The sequence below is a fragment of the Oncorhynchus kisutch genome, unplaced genomic scaffold (assembly GCF_002021735.2).
Source record: "Oncorhynchus kisutch isolate 150728-3 unplaced genomic scaffold, Okis_V2 scaffold3969, whole genome shotgun sequence".
Lineage (NCBI taxonomy): Eukaryota > Metazoa > Chordata > Actinopteri > Salmoniformes > Salmonidae > Oncorhynchus > Oncorhynchus kisutch.
Window position 1 is genome coordinate 180,001 of NW_022265914.1, and position 22,047 is coordinate 202,047.

Below are 22,047 nucleotides of genomic sequence, written 5' to 3' on the forward strand. Positions count from 1 at the left end.
GTCTGTGTGGGTCAGAGAGACCCTGGCAGCCTTAGCAAGGTGTATGTTGTAACCCTCCTACCCCTGTCTGGTCCGGGTCATAGTGACCCAACACTACCACCTGGTGGATACTAGTCAAACAGCAAGGTGTATGTTGTAACCCTCCCCCCCTGTGTGGGCGGGATCATAGTGACGTCAGAGTGACCCCGGGCAAAGTTACGAGTTGATTCCCCGTGTCTGTGTGGGTCAGTGTGACCCTGGCAGCCTTATCAAGGTGTATGTCGTAACCCTCCTACCACTGTCTGGTCTGGGTCATAGTGACCCAACACTACCATCTGGTGGACACTAGTCAAAGGTCCTGCCCCAGAATTGACACCCGCCACATTCCGGGCAAGGGCCCTGTGTGCGAAACGTGTGCTGCCCGAAACGTGTGCTGCTGCCCCGTGTGAGTTTGGGTATTGATTCTAAAAACGCCCCCCTGCTACACTGTCTTCCTTTGGTTGTGGAAATTGTGCCTTTTGGGTATGGTTGTTGTTACAATACCCTACCCCTGTCTGGTCCGGGTCATAGTGACCCCGGCCAGCGTTACGAGTTGATTCCCCCCCCTGTCTGTGTGGGTCAGAGTGACCCCGGCAGCCTTATCAAGGTGTATGTCGTAAGCCTCCTACCCCTGTCTGGGCCGGGTCATAGTGACCCCGGCCAGCGTTACGAGTTGATTCCCCCCCTGTCTGTGTGGGTCAGAGTGACCCCGGCAGCGTTAGCAAGGTTTATGTTGTAACCCTCCTACCACTGTCTGGTCTGGGTCAGAGTAACCCTGGCCCTGTGTTACAAGTTGTTCCCCTGTGTCTGGGCCGGGTCAGAGTGACCCTGGCACCACTTGTCCACAAGAACTCAGTGCAAGACCTCGTTGCAATCACACGGGGAGGCCTGCCAAGCGTACCGGACGGGCCGAAGGGTCCGAAGGAGCAGACAGGGCCGACCGCTCGCGTGCCTCGTCCGTTCGCGTGCCTCGTCCTATTCACGTGGCCACTGTAAGGCCGCCGTAGAGAGGCTACTAATATTGTCAGGAAGAAGAAGAAGGAAGAAGAAGGAAGAAGAAGAAGACGAGGACAACGACGAGGAGGAATACGACCCCGCCGAGCGTGAGCCCTCCGCCTACGACTGTAAGCCGGCCGTACAGAGGCTACTAATATTGTCAGGAAGAAGAAGGAGAAGAAGAAGGAAGAAGAAGAAGAAGAAGCAGAAGAAGATGAGGACTATGATGAGGACGATGATGAGGAGGAATACGACCCCGCCGAGCGCGAGCCCTCCGCCTACGACGCCTCGCAGTCCTTGTTTGAGCGCGGCTCAGGTCCTGGAACAGATATCCTCCAGTGTCGACCAAGAAGACGAGGAAGACTACATGGAATCCGAAGAGGAGGACGTTTCGGAAGATGAAGACGGTGAGGAATACAACCCCGAGCGTGATGCGGACGACGACGACGACGACGACGACGACGACGACTCGGCCTCACGGTCGTGCTCCTCTTCGGAGGAAGAGCGAGAGGGAGAGCGAGAGGGAGACACGGCCGCTGCCCGAGAGCGAGACACAGCCAGAGAGCCAGAGCGAGACAGAGAGGACGCGGCGGCAGCCGCCCGAGCCCAAAGGGAGACGTTGCTGTCAAAGAACGGCAAAATCAAATGGTCCTCCGTGGCCTATCGCGGCCCGGACCGGCCCCGCGCCATCCGCCGCCCCGGCTCCATCGTGACGCCGGGCCCCACGGCCTACGCCGCGTCGCGAGCGCTCGACATCGAGTCCGCCTTCCGGCTGTTTGTCACACCGGCGATAGAAAGGATCATTGTGGACATGACAAATCTGCAGGGGGTGAGAAAATACGGCGACGGCTGGCGACCCATGGACTCCACCGACCTGCGCGCCTACGTAGGGCTGCTGATCCTAGCCGGCGTCTACAGGTCCCGAGGCGAGGCCGCGGCCAGCCTGTGGGACGCCGAGAGCGGCAGGACCGTGTTCCGCGCCACCATGCCGCTCAAGGTGTTTCACAAGTACTCGAGGCTGCTGCGATTCGACGACCACCAGTCGAGACCCGCCAGACTCGCCACCGACAGACTGGCGGCCATAAGAGAGGTATGGGACCTGTGGGAGGAGCGGCTGCCGGCCCTCTACAACCCGGGGCCCGACCTGACGGTGGACGAACAACTGGTCCCGTTCAGAGGTACCGTCTATGTATCTGTGTATGTGCGTGTAGCATAGAGAGGTAGCACTAGTAGCGTGGGCAGTAGTAGCAATTTGGCAGTAGTAGCAATCCGCAGTAGTAGCAATGGGCAGTAGTAAGCGGCGGCGGCGGCGGCGGCGGCGGCGGCGGCGGCGGCTCCGTGCTTCTACACCTACATCGCTTGCTGTTTGGGGTTTTAGGCTGGGTTTCTGTACAGCACTTTTGAGATATCAGCTGATGTACGAAGGGCTATATAAATAAATTTGATTTGATTTGATTTGTGTAACATAAACGCAGTGTCCCCGCTTTAACGATGACGCTGCTAATCTCCTCTCCCCTCCCTTCTCACCACCGAAAGGACGCTGTCCTTTCCGGCAGTACATTCCCAGCAAGCCGGCCAAATACGGCATCAAGTCGTGGGTGGCCTGCGACGCCAAGTCCAGCTACGCTTGGAAGATGCAAGTCTACACCGGCAAGGCGGCCGGCGGAGGCCCCGAGAAGAACCAGGGCGCCCGCGTCGTCCTCGATCTGACCGAGGGACTGCCGGGCGGTCACAACGTCACGTGTGACAATTTCTTCACCTCCTACGAACTGGGCCAGCGGCTCCTCGAGAGGAACCTCACCATGGTGGGCACGGTGAGAAAGAACAAGGCCGAGCTCCCGCCCGCGCTGCTCCAGTCAAAGGGCAGACAGGTCCTGTCCTCCAGGTTCGCCTTCACGCCCACCGCCACTCTAGTGTCCTACCTGGCAAAGAGAAATAAGAACGTGCTACTTCTGAGCACGCTGCACGCGGAGCCCGACGTTAGCGATCGCCGCGACCGGAAGCCGGCCCTCATCCTAGACTACAACTGCAACAAGGGCGGCGTGGACAACCTAGACAAGGTGGTCGGGACCTACAGCTGCAGACGGATGACCGCCCGCTGGCCCCTGGTCATCTTCCACAACATCCTCGACGTGTCCTCCTACAACGCCTTTGTCATATGGCGAGAGATCAAGCCCGACTGGATGCCTGGGAAGCGGAACAAGAGGAGGGTGTTCCTGGAGCAGCTCGGAAAGGCACTCGTGAAGCCCTTGATACAAAGAAGGCAGCGGCTCCCCCGCACCCAAGCCGCGTCCGCACTTGTCAAAGTCCTACAGAGTGCCACCGCCGAGGCTCGTCCGCCAGCCCGGGAGCAAGCCGCTGGCCCGGCCGCCGCCGCCCCAGCCGCCCCGCCGGTGGCGAGTAAGAGGAAGAGGTGTCAGCTCTGCCCACCCAAGAAGGACGCCAAGACCTGCACCGCGTGCTGCAGGTGTAACAAATACATCTGCAAAGGCTGTTCACACGCATACTGTCAAACTTGTGCCCACTGGGCCTTTAGCCAAGACGGGACAGGGTGACCCGGGGGGGACACTGTGTGCTAGGCATAATAGGAGGACAACGGGAGGGATAATTATTATGTAACAACAACCATACCCAAAAGCCACAATATCCACAAACAAGGGAAGGTAGTGTAGTAGTAGGGGGGGCGTTTTTAGAATCAATACCCAAACTCACAAGGGGCCCAAGGGCAGTACGGGGGACAGCCTGTCACTTCGCACACAGGGCCCTTGCCCGGAATGTTGAATCTGTGAGTGTCAACCACAACCTCTCAGTTATCCAAAACTTGATGTTGTATCCTGTCCGTGGAATTTGGAGGCTGTGACAATAGATCCAGCTATCAGTAGTGTAGCAAACCACGTATCAGTTATCCAACAGTTGATGTTCTAGCCAACGTACTAATACAGGGAAGTACTTATAAGTCCGTTTGGGTTGTTACAAGAGTTTACATTTATCAACACTGGGGAAGCTATAACAAGTACGACTATTATGGGTAACCTGTTCATCTTCGTTGCAACAATCCACTTGTCTCTATGTGTGCATCTGTACGAAAAGCACAGTGCAATCAGTGATGGACCTGTGCTTGAAGAAGAGTACCTGGGTGTGGATGGGGGACTTGACCTTGACGGAGAATATCGTGGTATGGATGGGGGACCTGAGTTTGACGGAGAAAATGGGGTTGTGAACGGAGGCCCTGACTTTGTGAACGGAGGCCCTGAGTTTGACAGACCCGGATTACAAGGGAGATCTAGAGTGGCCCGCTCTATCCAAGGTGGTTCGGATGACCACTCTATGCCTGACCTCATTGGGGTAGAGAAAGGTTATTGCTACAGGAACATTTGTAGGCAATTTGACATCTGGAACGTTACTTACCGAGTGACATTGATGAAACAATACCAAGTGTATAAACTTGATGGTAAATGTCTGCCTATCACTCTAGTGCACTACTACGGAAAAGGAAAGCCTGACGTCTCAGTGTTCTCTGTGGTGTTTAACTGGAAGACAACGTCTATTCACTCTCTAATGCCTAGCGGATCACAATACAAGGCAGGTGTACAGATCTTGTTGAACTGTGCATCTGGAAGAGACATGGATGGGCCCGGAACAGCCGTGGTAGATCGGCCTTACTACGCAGCCTGTCCTGTGGACTGTACCGGATACAACGTGAACACTGGTGCCAGACTACATTCCCTGGGTCTCAGTGTACTGAAGACTGAAGGTGTGAGGATGATGGACCCGGCTTCGGTCTCACTGAATCTGACACTGCTCCGAGAAAGTATGGGGGAGATGTAATTATCAGTTGAAATGGTATATTGTATTAATTTGGTACTATGGTGATGTGGACCTCTTTTGTCAATAAAGTACAGTGGTTACACTTGACAGTTGCTTGTCTGAGCATACTTTATTTTTACTTGCATTCAACAGCATTATAAACTATAACATGGCTACCCAAGCCCTCACAGTGAGCAAGCCTGGAAGCCTTATGGGCTCCTGTGGCTTCTGTCAAGCTCTGTGTAATTTATGACGCTTTCCTTAGGCCCGCCCTATCATGACTCAGTCTGCAGAGCTGTGGGTCTCTGACAATAGGGGCCAAAGCGATATATTAATGACTATACGGATGTCTCTCAAGAAGCAGAAAAGAGTGTATAATGGCACATGGGAAATCAGAGTCTTGCTATACACTCAGATATTGTAATACAGCAAATGACAATGACAGTAGCGACGACTCAGACATTGACTTTGTTAGTGGCAGCACATGCAGAGAGCTGCAGTTCAACCCTGTTACAGTTGAAGATGCCCAGTTGCTGTGCACTAGGCTGAAGGTGCAGTGCAAGAAGAGGTCTCTCAGTCATACTGCGTCTGGTGTGTTAGGTGCTCCGTGTAAGAATGTGAAAATAAAAGGTGACGGAAATTGTTTCTTCAGAGCGGTCAGTGAAGCACTATGCGGTACAGAGGAGTACCATGAGCCAATTCGAAATGCTGTGGTGCAGCAGCTACAGAGCAAACAACATACGTATAGGACCATCCTGAGAGTGTGTTACCGTTCAGTGTCAGAGTACATTACGAAATCTAAAATGGACTGTCTAGGTAGTTGGGCGACCGAAGTGGAGATTCAAGCTGCAGCAGACATGTTGGGTGTGAGCATATATACATACTATACCAACCGTTGGATTGAATACAGATCTAACGGTTTACAGGTCTCTAGGCAGGGTATATATTTGGAGAATAGTCAGAACCATTATGAGACAGTTGTTTGTGTCAAGAGGCCTCAGACTCACTCTTGTTACGGTTACTGCCAGGGTTATGAGATTGGGAACAGCCATATACCACAAGCAGTTAGGTCCTCAGGCTCCAAATCATCTGATTCCGAAAGCAGTTCGGGAGCGGCCATGTCAAGTGACTACGAGGATTGGATGTGTGATGATTATCAGGACTATTGTCAAGAGGACTATACACATATCCGAAATACTCCCGGTGCTGACATGGAGGATACCAGAGACGAGGAGGCTGAAACTAGTCCCCATTATCGTTCAACCGATAGTCTTGTGGACTACGACATTTACGATTCCGAGGACTCAAACTACGAGGTCCACATCCAAGACGTCGACAGTGAACATCTCTACTGTGAACAGGTTGACGACGAAGAGGTGGTCTACTGTGAAGAGGTCTGTGGTGAAGAGGTTGACACCGGCGCTGTCATGGAATGTGAAGAAGTGGATGATGACGAGTTGGTGGACTGTGACGACGTGTACGATGAAGAGGTTTACGATGACGAGGTGGTGGACGGTGAAGACGTGTACGATGAAGAGGTTGACGATGACGAGGTGGTGGACAGCAATGAAGGCTACAACGAAGAGGGTGGCGAGGTACAGGTTTGCTGTGAAGATGGTCACGACTCGCTTCCAGCTGTGGAAGATTTGAGAAAGCAACATTCGATGGAAAGCATGCTTAGTTGGTCTATACTGAACAAATCATGGCATTCCTTCCTAGAATGGCTGGGGGAGCGCTGGTGGGGATCAGTCTCTGAAGAGCAGATTGTCACATTCATGGATACAGCTAACAGTCGCAAAGGGGACATTGTCGTCGCAGCACACTTTGGTGGCATGCAAGGAGGAGTGTGTTCGATTATGGTGAAGACACAGGATTCAGTCAGGACCTTTACTGTTGTTATTAGTCGAGGCAGGTACATCTGTACCGATATGGTACAAGGTCTATTTTCAACTCCTATTGACATTATGAAAGTTCTGGTGCGTAAACTGGGCGAAGGACACTTGCTACGTAGACCCAGGTGGATGGCTCATAACCCCAAATGCTTTGCTATGACACAAATAGTGGACGAGCTGTGTTTTATTGTAGAGCTGATAAAAGGCTCATGGTGGGGAACTGCCTTCCTCAGTTTGGAAATGTCCCCACCACATGGTAAAGTGATAGAGCTTCTACGAATGAGGACAAACATACACACCAACCCAGCTGCCGCAATCCATTATATGAATGAGGACAGTTTGGGATACCTGTTTGATATTGTAACTGCCAAGGGAAAGAGATTCAAGGTGACGTTTGATAACTTGGGGTTTACGATTGGGACAGGTGCACGCTTTCCAGATATCACATCTATTCTTTCCCGCATCTGCTGCCTTGAAGATGCAACCTTTGTAGCCCGACCAAAGAACCACATCTTTGGGGATGAAGGCCTGGAACGTCACCCAGGTGTCACAGATGCCAGACACACTGTCTAGAGTAGGAAAGATATAGGTGGAGAGCACATGTAATCACTGTCATGTAGCTTGGTAAATGTGCCATTACAAAGTGCTTGTGGTGTATTATTCAATGTCCATATATTTCTGTGAATAAAGACAATACTATCCTGAGCATGAATACCAGGTCGCATTTATTTACAGAGTACATAACATTTACATACATCCATACCAAAAGTAGGACATAGTGGCAGCTCAAAAATGAATAAAATGGGTTCAGTGTAGTTAGGTCTCAACACATTGCAACCTAGTCATCTCCATCCTCATCATCTCCATCCTCATCAGCTCCATCCTCATCAGCTCCATCCTCATCAGCTCCATCCTCATCATCGGCCATATACTTGAGCAAAAGAGACATGACCACATTACCAACAAGTCATAGACACAAGCAAAAGTGTCATCACAGTATACACTACCATATCTACCATTTCATCTTCTGCATTGTTCAACTGGGGAAGAGGAGGTAATGCTAGGTGAGGTTGAGGCTGGTTGACGACTTCTCGGGGCAACAGTGGAGGAGCTTGATCCAAGACAAGGTTCCTAGGTCCCTCATCGTCAGACGATAGTATGTAATCATTCTCCTGAATGTGTATAAAAGACATGGGAAATGTATCACTTATACATGGTATACTTTACAACAGTGAATGAAAGGACATCAAACCGCGTACCTACAGAACGGTTCAGGATTATGGTAGATACCTGTGGAACAGAGATGAGTGTTAGAATCAGTACACGCTAAATGCCTATGATTAGCATGGTCTATGAAAGAGGTGGCTATAGAGTATGATATAACATGTGTGTATCTTACCGGGCTCAGCTCGCTATTGTCAGTTTCTATACCACTCTCCTCTGACATGATCAGAGGTCGGAAATGCACAATTGCCTGAGGTAAGGAGATATAGTTCCATGATTAGCTGGTAAATGCGACAGTTGCAGTAGGTGTCACAGTGAAACACCTTTTCATGAGTGGGTTAAGTTATGGGTTAGGTGTGGTTGTACAGAGGTGAAAGCTGTTCATAAGGCTGCATGTGATCATAATCATGATGAGCAACTAGCCAGGTCTCTAGCAACAACAGTTAGAAAACATAAGGCCCTTTCCATAATCCAACCTAGGGTGTTTAGTAACTCATCTACCACTCATCATAAGGTGGCTGTTGTATACACACAGGCTAACTTTCTCTGACATTCAGTCTGTTTATCTTCCCGTCACCTGGGCAACGTCTCTACTTGTTTATCCAGCCCTGGGCACTCATCCAACCTTTTCTGGGCACTCGTCCAACCTGGGCACTCGTCCACCTCTCTGTGTTTACCCAACCGAGTATTACAGGGAGGCAGTTAAATAGCAAGGTCTGTTCTTAGGATCTCAAAACAGTTTGCCTGTCTCAGCACTGGGGAAGAAATATCAAGTGTGTATTCGAAATGACTGGGATGGAAGTGACCTATGGAAACTGGCCTCTATTGGACAGATCATGGCTTTCATTTGTAGAGTCACTGGGTGACCACTGGTGGGGTTCCGTATCTGAGGTACAAATGATATCTTTCCTCAATAGACCCGAGGTGAAGGTGGGAGCTTTTGCCATAGCGGACTACCGTGGAGCGGAGGCCGGAGGAGTGTGTTCATGTATGATGAAAACAGGGGATTATGGCATTATCTCATTCGCCATATATGTCACTGGAGGCCGTTACAAATGCACCGACTTCCTACAGTGGGAATACAGTCAACCAGCAAAAATTATAGAAGACATGATTGCAAAATACCCAGGAGGTTACCTGATGGCTAGACCTAGAACCATACCTGGTGGTCAAAGCAAGGGGACTTGCATACGTGTAGTGGAAGAGATGCATACTATGATACAGTTACTGAAGAGTGCATGGTGGGGACTGTCTCTTGGGCAGTCGCCAAATGGTAGGTCCCCAGGGTCATGTGAGCACACTGCCTTGTTAAACAGTCTAAAGAGTATGCAAAGTGAAAACATCAACCCTGCTGCTGCAATATGTTACATGGATGAACACCGCTCTGGATACCTCTTTGACATTGTAAGAGGGAAAGGAAAGTCATACAAGGTCATGTTCGATAGGTCTGGCTTTCGATGTGGGACCAATCTACACTTCTCCACCATACGAGAGTTGCTTGACTACATGAGAAGGGCTAGGAATGTAACTTTTGTGCCACGAGTTCTATATGTGGCTGGTAAACGTGACACTTGCAGTAGGTATCACGGTCAACCGACATTCCCATGATGGGTTACGGTTAGGCATAGGCATTGTGGCTGTGTAAGCTGTTCAGAGAGCTACATCTCAGCATCATCCTGAGGAGCCACTAGCCACCTCCCTAGCAACAACAGTTATAAACATGAGGCACTTTCCCTGGGGTTATTGACTGTTTGCGGGTTGTGATATGCTTCCAATTCCCTGGTACTTATCATTGCTTTTTTCAAAAGAACTATCATACCATTTACACACATATAGCGAAATAGGTACGGGTTTGGACAATGGCCTATGTAAACGGAAGACAATTCGATTCAATCCGTGTCTCTTACCGAAATGAATATGGCAACTGGCCTCTATTGAACAGATCGTGGCTTCCACTGTTAGAATCTCTGGGTGAGAAGTGGTGGGGTTCCGTCTCCGAAGAGCAGCTAATATCATACCTAAATAGACCCGATGTTACTGTAGGAGCTATTGCCATCGCGGCCTACGTTGGTGACATGCCCGGAGGTGTGTGTTCAGGTATGGTGAAGAGCCCCGACAATAGCCTCATCCCATTTGCTATATACATCACCCGAGGCTATTACAAATGCACAGACTTTGTAGACTGGGACAGCGGTGATCCTGCTGCGATGATAGAGGATGTGATTAAAGCAGTCCCAGAAGGTTACTTGATGGCTAGACCGGGAGACATACCCGATGGGCCGAACAATTCGGCTGGCACACTTGCGGTGGAAGGCATGCGTTACATGAAACAGCAACTAAAGCATGCATGGTGGGGACTTCTAACGGGCAGTTCCCCAGGGTCATACAAGCACATTGAAGTGATACAGGACCTACAAAAAATGGAAGAGGAACACCCCAATCCGGCTGCAGCAATCTGTCATATGGACGACAACGACATTGGATACCTCTTCGAACTTGTAACCGCTAACGGCAACTCATACAAGGTAACATTTGATAAGTACGGGTTTGTGCTTGTAAAAGATGTAGTAGTCAACAATGTGATTGACACAGCATTACACTTCGACACCATGGCACGTTTGCTGGACTATATGAGCAAGGTTGAAAAGGTGACCTTTGTACCAAGACCCTCTCCTACACTGCAAGAGCTCTGCAGGAGCAGGATGGTGAAAAATGTAGCAGGACCGATCAGGAGACAATGGGAGATGGAAACTCCACCCCATCTCAAACACTTCATGCAGTCCGGTCCATATGCAAAGAGATAGAGGACATGAACATTGAACTCCTGCATCTCAATGAATATCAGGCAGTATATGTGTGTCATTATACTATACCATTATGTGTCCTTGGTTTGACGTGACAGCAATAAAGTGAATCACCAGTCATTTCAGAGCCTTGTTTGTTTTTTATTCACATAGATTACAAAGAGAAGTCACATTACCACCACACATGTTCCACCCAGAGATTATGGCTGTATCCAGCCAGGCTCACTGTCTCCACCCCTGTCAGGGTTATCAACCCTTCCCCCAGTCTTACAACTATGTTTTTTTATTTAGCCCTGGGCACTCAGCCAAGTGTGTCTGGTCTCCAGTCTTCCAAATGTAATTGTTTATCTAGCCCTGGGCACTCAGCCAAGCCTGTAGTAGGTGTGTACCCAACCTTATTACAGGGAAATGATTAAATAGCAAGGTCTGTTCTTTGGCTCTTACAACATTCGGCCTGTCTCAACACTGGGGAAGAAGTATCAAGTCTATTCAAAACGGCTTGGATGGGAAGACACACCAGGCAATTGGCCTTTATTGGACAGAACATGGAGTTCATTAATGATCAGTCAGAGATGTGTGTTGCTTTTTATTCATAGGAAACATTACTGCATAACATAGTGCACCTGCACCTGCACATATCACACCAGTGTTGTTAGTCCATATATGTCACCCCATAGTAAAACTTATACCAATCTTTTAAGGACATATGGTTATTCAACATAAACTTCAACTGGGTTCTCCTGATCAACACCTCGGTGCTTAACTGTGTGACAGTAGCAAGACTGTCAATGTCTTCTTCCTCACATCCCTCACCAAGCCTCAGCCCATGGATGAGTTTGGTGTATATGTCCCAGAGTGTTGTTCCATAGAGTATGGTGATTGAGAGATGGCCAGTGATTTCACCTATGTTATCAGAGGGGCTCTGGATCAAGACTTTGATGTGAGGCCTATTTTCGTCTACAATGGCAATGTTGTCCGCGTACTCACTCATGGTCTGGTACAGTGCGGTGACGTATTTCATCACAGCATATGGGATGACAATGCCTCCCCCATACATGTGTCTAGGAGGGAAAGATGTACAGTCAAGGTCTTGGAAGGCTCGAGGGGTTGCCATTGCCATCTCCTGAGTGACTCTGTGGAGAATTCCAAGGTCGTCAAGGGAGGCAGATCGCCAAAGAGCTAGGACATTTCTGAGAGCATCATAGTCCTTGTCAGTGCTGAGTTGATGGCAAGGTATGCACACGTAGCTGTCTGCACACTGGGGGAAAGAAAAGGATGCTATTCCACTGGGTCCCCTGGTAATGCTGACAAAGCCTTTTGCCGAACACAGGCCGCATATGAATTGAAACTCCCCTCGGGTAGAAGCGACCAGAACGTCTAAAGCTCCTTTCGCTCTGTCCGAGGCCCAAAGACTGTTTGACATCATGAAGGCTAAGACATTGATGAGAGCCTGCCTGTTGTCGTCATCATAGACAGATAGGGTTCGATTGAAAGGCACTGTGTCAGTGCCAGCTATCTTGATACAGGAGCCACCGTTAATGTCAACGTTCCACTGGGATGAAAGTTTAGATGGATCATTAGTCAGGATCCTTGTCTTGTTGTCATTGAGGACAGTGAACTTGACTGGTATTTTGTCCAAGGTGCCTTGCTTGTATGCGGTAACTGTCATGTTGTCAATGATGAACAGAGTGCTGCAGTCTCCAAAGGGTATGAGCCCTTGCAAGTCAATCTTGAACATGGTAGGCTGATGTGCTTCACTGACCTTGTTCATTGTTTGGGTGAACACATACTCCTTCTGACTGAAAGACATCTTTACCCGTACTTGGGATGCTAAAGGTATACTATCACCGGTCTGTACTCAATGCATGTATACAAAATGGTATATACAGTGCTTTTCGTCTCCATCTACGTTCAGGCAAATGTTGAATAGTGTCACCGTTGCCAGGCCGGGTCAGGATCACGAGAGCCACCGTCTTTCATTGACACACCGTCCTATCCTTCTCTTCTTGTCTTCACCGTAGACACGCTGGATAAGCCTGTGACCGGGGATATTGTTGGTGAACAGGTCCTTGTAGAAGTTTTTACAACCGGTGCAATGATACGTAACCACCCTGCAGTCAGAGGAAGGACGTCTCCTCTTTCCGAGCGTGGCCCGGACAGGGGTGATCCACTTTTTCTCCTTAAAGGTCTCGATCCAGGTTCTCATGACTTTTGCGTCGGCGCAACAGTACGGCATGATGCAAAGAACAGATTCTGGGTACATAACAGGCCCAGAGCTGAACGCGTCAGGGGTCTGTATCTGCAACATGAGTACAGTCTGATACAGAAGGCCTGCCAGGTCAACTAGAGTCCTCTCGCACAGCTCGCTTCTCACTATGGAAAGCCTACCAGTAGTAGAGTAGGTGATCCCAGCGTCTTGCAACATGACAATCGGCAACGAAAGCAAGATGGAGGCGTCAGAGCAAGAGTCGTTGTCGACAAGGGACAGTATGCCTTCCGATATGGCTTCCGTGAGCCTTTTCCCGAGCGAGGCGCTTAGGTTCCTGTAGACATCACGGGGCTGTAGGGACATGTCCTTGGTGATCACATTGCTGCAGACCTCGAGTTTCTCACCGGGCAGACGCGCCACAGTTTCCCTGTTCATTCTTAGGTGCTCCAACTCACTACTACCGCAGACGGGTATCATGTGTTCAGGGCAGTTGTTCATTACCGTGTTGAAAGCCATGGTTGCCCTCTTCAACCTCTGTCTGACTGAGGAGATTGAGGTGAGCAAGTGCTCTTTGCAATCATCCAGGCTGTGGGAGCCAAGAGCAGAACTGTACATGTAGCGGGGTAAGCAGTAGTCTATAATGCAGTGAGCTAAAAGCTTTCCAGAGCGGTTCACCAAGGTACAGTCTGCATAGTGAGCTATCAGCACCCTGGAGTTGGCGAAACATTTGTTGAAAGGCTGGTAGGGGTGTGAAATGATCTCTGTGTAAGACGATGATGAATCGTTTGGAGTTAGGGTTCTGGGGGCCGGGGTGTGATGCTCCTCCGTGTTGTCATCTCTAACGGGATTGGACCCGTGTTCATTATCACCGTCAGACACCTCGCTTGTGTAGGAACACTTGGCCTCGCATATGAGCGATCCACCGAACATGGCCGTGATACACCCTGTGTTAGCCTGGAGGTTCAAGGGGTATCTGTAGAAGGCTGCTTCGCAAGGGTTACACTTGTGATACTCTGGGCATTCGACTGGCTTGACAGAGAGTCCTGTAATGTGCTGTAGCCACGTCTTCACAGTTTCTAGGTAGGTCGTTTTAACACTGGAGTTGGCTACCTTCAAGCGATCCAGTGTTTGTTGACTAAAGTGCTTGTTCTTTGATGATTTGATGAGACTGCTCCAAGGAAAGAACCCTGCTGCCATCTTGGACGCGATGAGTTGGGACGCTTTGCACGCTAGCAGGTCTCTGAGGATGGCTTCCTTGCGCGAGAACATGTGGTTCATGCAGTATTTCCAATCCTTGTACAGCGTTCTCACTGTGATGGTGTCGTTCGACGCAGACTCGTAGCCCTGTATGGGAACCAGTGTCGTAGAGACCGCAGAGAACCCAGAGTCCAGCTTCAACGTTATAACATCGTCCACTCTGTAAGAGGTGAGGAAGGAGCTAGCTCGATGTAAGTCTAACCACTGCCCGAGATCGTCCAGGATCGGTTCCCTCTCCAGGTATAAGATTACATCTCCAGCCTTGAGCTGGTGCCAGGGAGAGGTTGAAAAGCAGGATAACACGTCAGTCTCCAGTTTGACACAGTCTCCCCTCATGACGCAGGATATGAAGGTGTCCGTCACCGCAGAATCACAAGGGGAGCGCATACTTTTGAAGGCCGACAGGCCCCTGACCTTTACGGAGATCGAAGACAGATCACCCTTGTCGTCTAGGTTGTGACTGAGAGCCACGTAGGTCTTCTTAGCTACGTGACAGTAGACCGAGCAACTGTTTTCATACTCCAGCTTGACTCTCCTGTCTTTAACGAAGGGCCCTGTGACATCCGCAACTTCTTCGGACCCAGGGACTCTTGCCACAAAGACGGGATATCCTTCCTTGGTGAATGTTCCTTTGGGGTCTCTGACTACATTTCGGTGTGTGTTACCTCTGCCTATCACGTACATCCTCTCGAGAGTGTCCTCCACCAAGGCCGTGTGCACGTAGTCCAGAAAGGCAGGCACCTGGGCACCAGCCCTCTTAAACATGTCACCCACAGCCGTCCGGGCCTTACAGGCAAAGCTCTCGAGTAGTTTCATGTCAGTGTCCCCGGACCGGGGCGTATCTGTTCTGTGCACGACTACATCAGACACGTCCCTTTCGGGGATGTCCCGGGGACCGTATCCAACTGAGACCATGACACTGTCAGTGTCTCCGTAGACAACAGGGCAGCTGTGCTGGTAGAACGTAGACACACAGTTGTTTACAACGGCAATCTGTTGCCTGCCGTGGCCAGATATGAGAGGCCCGCAGGGACGAGGAGCGGTTCCGTAGAAGGAGTTGGCTAGGACTTTACACTCTCCCTCCTGGAGCTTGTAGTAGACCCGCTCGGCCTCGCTGATGTCAGGGTTCTTGAGTTTCCTCTTGAACTCAGCTCGCTGGTTGAGATAGTACTCTACAGAGGAAGAGAATATGCCCGGGGCACGGATAAAGCAGCCTTGGGTGTGGTCGTACTTGAGAATGAGCGATGCGTACTGAAACCCCTCGGCCTCCCAGTTGTAACACACCCAACCTGATAGATCGTGGGGAAAGTCAACGGGAGGCCAGGGGATGGTGGTCTCAGGTGAGATGTTGAGAGCGCACATGATCGAGGGGTACATACTGGAGAAGTCAAAGGACAGCTCCAGACCCATGCCTGGCCCCGAGTAGTGTAGGCCAGTGAGTGGGTCACACACAGATCCTCCCTTCCACATGTCACTGTCACCATTGTCTGAGGCGAGATTAGGATCCCATCGCAGTCGGCTGTTCAATTCCATGCCCAGGGGTCCCGCTTTCACTCTGAGGGTATCGAGTGTAAACTTGAGCTGGGGGATCTGAACCGAGTGAATGCTCTGCACAAAGCCGCAAAAGTTATCCCCTCTTCCGTGTACCACCACGTCTATATTGAGTGTGGCCCTACATCGATGAAACAGAGCTGATACTGGGTTGAGAACTTTAGCCAGCCTGGCGCACAGCTGTGAGTCGACCAAGTTGTAGAGGAGCACGGCAAATAGACTCCTACCTCCGAGTCTGATCATCTCGTCCATGCTAGAGTAACCCACGTCCGCTAGCTTGCAAAGCTTTCTGGTGTCCTTTGGGGCCTTTCTGTGTAGCTTCCTGACCTTGGAGATGACAAAGGGTGCCACGTCGTTCAACTTCATGCTGGTACACGCAAACTTTATATCTCTGGTCCCCGTCATCCTGTACAGATCTATGATGTTCATACCGCAGCTGTTCATCTTGAAGTGGCCCAGCTTGGCCTTCTCTTTGTTGAACGTTTGGATGTGCACAGATATCAGTTGGAGCTTGTACTCGGTCAAGGTTCCGTTGAGCAACACAGAGCCTACGCTCTTCAGCATCTCCTTGTACATATCAAGGTAACGTACGTTTTCAAACTGGAAGAACGGTACCATGTCATGGGCCAGGGCCTTGGTGACAAAGAGGCCGTACCAGGCTCGCAATAGCGAGGCTCCTCGTTCCTGGGTAACGGCGTCTCGGAACTTGGTGTAATTCGATTGAGTGTAAAAATGCACACGCTGCTCGATCACTCTCACATCGAATTCGGCGTTGAACACGTACAGCAGTTCTATGCCGTACTTGTACAGCAGTTGGATCATCTTCTCCAGGACTGCGACTTCTCCGGAGCACGGGTAAAACATAATCCTTGTGACATCGTCTATACCGGCACCCCTGGCTAGTTCGTGGTCAGCCTCTGGTTGATGGTTGTGTGTTACCTTACATTTATTATAGACAACTATCAGCTTCTTCCTGTGGTGGTCAGGTGAAGTCTTGGGTATGTGGGAGTTGAGGATCACGAGAGAGATGCAGGTTATCTCGTGCTGCTGACCTGGCATGTCAGGCGATAGAGTAGGGATAGAGACGTGCTTACTATGTTTTGGCAATTGTGACCTGCCAGTGTTTAGCATGTGAACCAGCTTAGTCCTGTACTCTGTCATGCCCTCGACCGTACGCTCGGTGCAGTAGGGGAACCTGTAAGCGAATGAGTCGCATCTTAGGGACATATCTCGGTATGATTTGTCAAACACGGTCTCAATGTCCAGACACGCTGCCTTGTAGAAATAGGCCACGTGTTTACTGTCAAAGAGCTTAGTCTCAGCCTCAGACAGGTCGTGATCATAGATGAGTTCGGACACTGAGAGCACCTGGTTCAGCTTGTTTGCAGACATGAAATAGACCCTACCGAACATGACATTGGAGCACAAGGCAGGCGTGTTACCGTCTCGAGCAATGTAGTAGCCCTTGTCGGGGCAGAAGTCTCCAAAAGTGAGTGCTCCCCTTACAGATTCTACATACCTTTTGGCCAAGGATATACATTTAAGCGGGAAAACGAGAGCATTTACTTTCCGCTTAATGTCATCATGGAGAACGTGGACGTTCACTGGCTCAGCAGCAAAGTGTTTAGACCAATTTCTACCAACCAGCTCCCAGGTCTCTTCCTCGCCATCCTGATCGCGACCCAAGTCTAGGTCATAACCCACAACAGGAGCTATACCAGTAACTTTGAAGTGTACCGTAGTGTAGATTTTGATATCTCGAGCCTGCACCACCAACCCTCTGCATAACAGCGCCTCCTCCTGTCTGTTAAAGAGGACAGACTTGATCATCACCCCTACCAGATTAGGTTCAAGGTCAGAGTTTACAACTCTACGCTCAGGGTAGATGTCAGGAAAGTAATCCACGAAAGGCACGGCTTTGTTCATGATTGTTACTCAAGAGACCTAGGGGACTTTATTTTACAGAGTGTACTCACATCTTTTCATAGAACTACTGTTCAGTGACAACCTGATACCCTTTGTATGGTATCAAGCATCCAACTGATGCTAAGATATCAAATGTTGACCTAAGGAGCATGTGGAGAGCAAAGGATGAAATATCTTAATCGAAACCAAGTACAGACCTACACAACCAGGGCTGAATTATCCGTTCAGGGCTGAATTATCCATTTGTGACCAAGTCTGAGGTGCCTGACCACGGCTGGCTCACCCGAGCAGAGCTGAGTTATCCATTTGTGACCAAGTCTGAGGTGCCTGACCACAGCTGGCTCATCCGAGCAGAGCTGAGTTATCCATTTGTGACCAAGTCTGAGGTGCCTGACCACGGCTGACTCATCCGAGCAGAGCTGAGTTATACATTTGTGACCAAGTCTGAGGTGCCTGACCACGACTGGCTCATCCGAGCAGAGCTGAGTTATCCATTTGTGACCAAGTCTGAGGTGCCTGACCACGGCTGGCTCATCCGAGCAGAGCTGAATTATCTGTCTCCAGTCACGTGCTCATGTATCCGAACAGGGCTGAGTTATCCATTTGTGACCAAGTCTGAGGTGCCCGACCACGGCTGGCTCATCCGAGCAGAGCTGAATTATCTGTCTCCAGTCACGTGCTCATGTATCCGAACAGGGCTGAGTTATCCATTTGTGACCAAGTCTGAGGTGCCCGACCACGGCTGGCTCATCCGAGCAGAGCTGAATTATCTGTCTCCAGTTACGTGCTCATGTATCCGAACAGGGCTGACTTATCCAAATACGAGACACTGACTTCTCTGTTCAGAGCTGAAGTGTCCGGTCCAGTCACGTGCTCATGTATCCAAACACGGCTGACTTATCCAAATACGAGACACTGACTTCTCTGTTCAGAGCTGAAGTGTCCGGTTCAGTCACGTGCTCATGTATCCAAACACGGCTGACTTATCCAACTCTGAGAAACTGACTTCACTGTTCAGAGCTGAAGTAACCTGTCAAGGACATGAGGTTTAGTGTAACATGTATGCCAAGGAGTTAGGAAGTAGGCTCTAGAGCTCTCAATTGTGTTAGACCAGAGAAGACAACACTATGAAAGCATGGCCACTAAGAAAAATACACCGGTGTCAACCTATTGTAATGTTTTGCCTCACAGACAAGCAAATACAGCTGTGTTAGAAACAGTGAAGGTGCCTTCAAATAGGAGAGCCTTCTTCTTAGCGGTTGACACTGACATACTACACGACAGGATATCAGATGAGCTGTCTTTCGGAGCGTTGTCACCAAAGGACAGAGCTACTTTCCAATTTCTCCTTTACCTGACATATTGCTGCAAAGGCGAGGTTCTCCAAGTAACTCTGGAGAACACAGATTTCTGCAGTATGTCACCACCTATCAGAGAGGATTTTGCTCAGGGGCGCCTATTCTGTTTTATCCTAGACATGAGTAAGGAGGAGCCATGTGAAACAAATACGCCATCGTCTAGCCTCGCTGTACAGTCCCAGTTAAGCACACTGGCCGCCTCTGGTGATACGGATGGGGATGTGTCCAGTACCCAGTTGCTCAGTCTCATGAACATGAGTGTGAACATGGATGTGTTCAGAGGAGATGACGCCAGGTCTGACACCAATTACGACACGTCCCCACATCAAGCAACTGACAATGACATGACAGAAGCCTTTGAGGAGGCGTTCAACGCTTTCATGCGACTGCAATTGGTTAGGAAAAGGGCATCATCCATCAACAATGCTATGATAGTGATGAGAGACAGCAAGGGAGAGCTAGGCTCCATGTTCGACTGGGTGGATATCCGCAGTGATACACTGAATGCTACCAAGGTGGATAGGAAGAAGGTGAAGGAACTACAGGGTTCCATGTACACCCCAGCCTGTCAGTCAGGGAGGCAGGTGGTTTTCTTACCAGAGTCTATAATGGACCTAAATCTCAATGTTCTGGAGACCTCCATAGGGAGGATCACAGACAGTACAAGCAAAGGTGAATCCAAGAACTTGTTCCTAGCAATCATGTCTAAACTGACGAGCATGCAATGGCTGAAACAGAAGGTTGTTGAAACGTGCTACAACTCAACCATTCCCGAGGATATGAGATTTGTGGAAAGACTGAAACGTTTCACGGTCGATCTCAACAGGTCCTCGGGAAGCATGGATGTTGACATCAGAGGTCTCTTGGTATTCAGGTACTCTGTGGAGAAACTCATTGACAGGGAGAACCCGGACCTATTTCTCAACTCTCTGATCCACAGGCACATGCCCGTCACCAAGAGCCGCATTGCCAGGGTATTACGTGATGTAAAGAGTAGACGCAGAACTAAAGCTATCGCGTCTTTGCTGAAGAAAGGACAGTGTTATTGCAAGACAATGCTCACCAAGGACCACATTGGAGAGTGTAGCGGAGAGTGTCAGACCTCATATTCCTGTTTCTACAACGCCTCAGAGCATCACCCCTTCATTGTGAGTAAAGACGACCACAGCTACTACTTTGCGCACCTGTACCCTCATCTGGGAAAACTGGAGCGCCTCAGCAAGGAAATGAAAGTCAGGTACAGAGGCCGCAGACAGTTCGAGAGCATAGTGGATATGGTGTTCAATATCCTTGTCAGGCACCAGTTCAGTGAGAAAGACTCACTATACCAAGGTTTGACAGACGTGATAGACGACAACATGAGAAACTCGAGCTTGTCTCTCGGTCACGACCTCACCGAGATACACGAGTCGCTATACCTGGCGCCTGGCAATGACGATGACTATCCGGAGCATTCGGACCCTCTGAATCCGGTGAAAGTGTACGACCAAGCATTGGTGCGCTACTTGTTCTGTGACAGCCTTCAAGTGGGCAGGTTGTTTCAGGCGTCTACAACGTTCAATTACATTATCACCAACACCGCTCCCAGGTACACCATCGAACGGATTATGCTCTTAAACGTTACGGGTCCCGGTGAAGGTAAGAGTTACGCAAACAACGTGCTAAACTACCAGTTCAGGAAGGTAAAAGGCTGCATAGAGACTCTGACTTCTTTCACCCCGCAGTCTTTCAAGTACAAGCAGAAGAGGAACTCGTGTGTAGTCATGATAGACGATGCTCATATATCACACGAGAAGAACTTGAAATCAGTCGACAAAGAGTCCAACGTGATCCCCAATACGTTCAAGAACCTGTTAGACACCAGCGTACTGGAGAGCGATGTGGTAACCAGAGACATGAGCAGCGGCAAGGTGGACACTGTGAAGTACCACGCTGTCCACAACTGCGGCTTTGTGTGGAACACCAACACAATGGGCTTTGTGAGCGACGCTTGGGCCGACCGGTGTCTGATCATGGAATCTGAGTTTCCCGAGCATGTAACTCGCACGCGTAGCACCAATCAGATACAGGACACAGTAGTCAAACTCAAGATGGACCGTATAGCTGCAGTGTGTCTGTATAGGCAGAACCTGATACAGTCAGCGACCATGATTGCAGAGTCCGAGATAATGCAGTTCGGTGTGAGGTTCGACACCAGCAGGGATGCATGCCTTGCAGCATTATACGATAGTCACATTGTGTGCACGGGAGTCGTCAGTCGGAGGGTTTCGTTCTGCATCAACCAGCTTGTGTTTGCTGAGGCCATGAAGTTGGCATGCCACTTTGTCTTTGACATATGGATCCCTCCGTGGACAGAGATTCCAGATGAGAAGGATTATCCCCACCTGAGGGGTTACATGAAGCAGATGAACAAGAACAGGCTGAAAGCTCTGAACCAGCTTTCCTTCGGACAGATCTGCCTAGAGACCAACGCTGTCTACAAGCTGTGCACTGCGGCCTGTCTTCCGGACATATGTCCCCGTGCGGTCGACATACAGGGTAACTTTGCCTGCAAGGTGCTAGGGTACATCTTAACCCAGATCCATGAGCAGCAGCTGAAGACTAGTTTGAAAAATGGACACCTGTCCATTTTGGGTATAGATGCCATGTTTTTTTCTGATAAAGAGATCAAGGGTGGCAACGATGTTGCGAACGGGATGCTTTTGCTGTGCTCCACATGCAAGGTCCCGGCTCGGCAGGGTACGAACTCTGCTATAACAACTTACAAGCTGTGTACGTACAGATACGCCACAAACCACAATGCTCCGCATATCAGGAGAGGAGCCTCTAATCATTGCAAGAAAGTAGGTTCTGTCACAGTTCCACTTGAAGCGGTATATGATATCCTTGCCCTATACGCTCCAAGGTCTCACTCAGGCTTTTGGGATCAGTTGGGTGAAGCTATGGTGGAGGCTTACGAGAAAGGACACTTCCAGGACGTGAATGCTTTTGGGCAGTTTGCCAAT

General features: G+C 49.9%; 1 protein-coding gene across 1 annotated transcript; it reads left to right on the top strand.

Moving 5' to 3' along the window:
* The first annotated feature begins 1,249 nt into the window (after positions 1-1,249).
* Positions 1,250-3,569, top strand: LOC116372546 (piggyBac transposable element-derived protein 4-like). Its single transcript, XM_031821390.1, has 2 exons — positions 1,250-2,192; positions 2,551-3,569. The coding sequence occupies exons 1-2, from the start codon at positions 1,250-1,252 to the stop codon at positions 3,567-3,569; spliced, it is 1,962 nt and encodes a 653-aa protein (XP_031677250.1).
* Positions 3,570-22,047: the final 18,478 nt, after the last annotated feature.

Coding starts and splice junctions, on each gene's coding strand:
- LOC116372546 (XM_031821390.1), top strand. CDS start 1,250: ATGATGAGGAGGAATACGACCCCGCCGAGCGCGAGCCCTCCGCCTACG. Junction 2,193..2,550: donor ACAACTGGTCCCGTTCAGAG/GTACCGTCTATG, acceptor CACCACCGAAAG/GACGCTGTCCTTTCCGGCAG.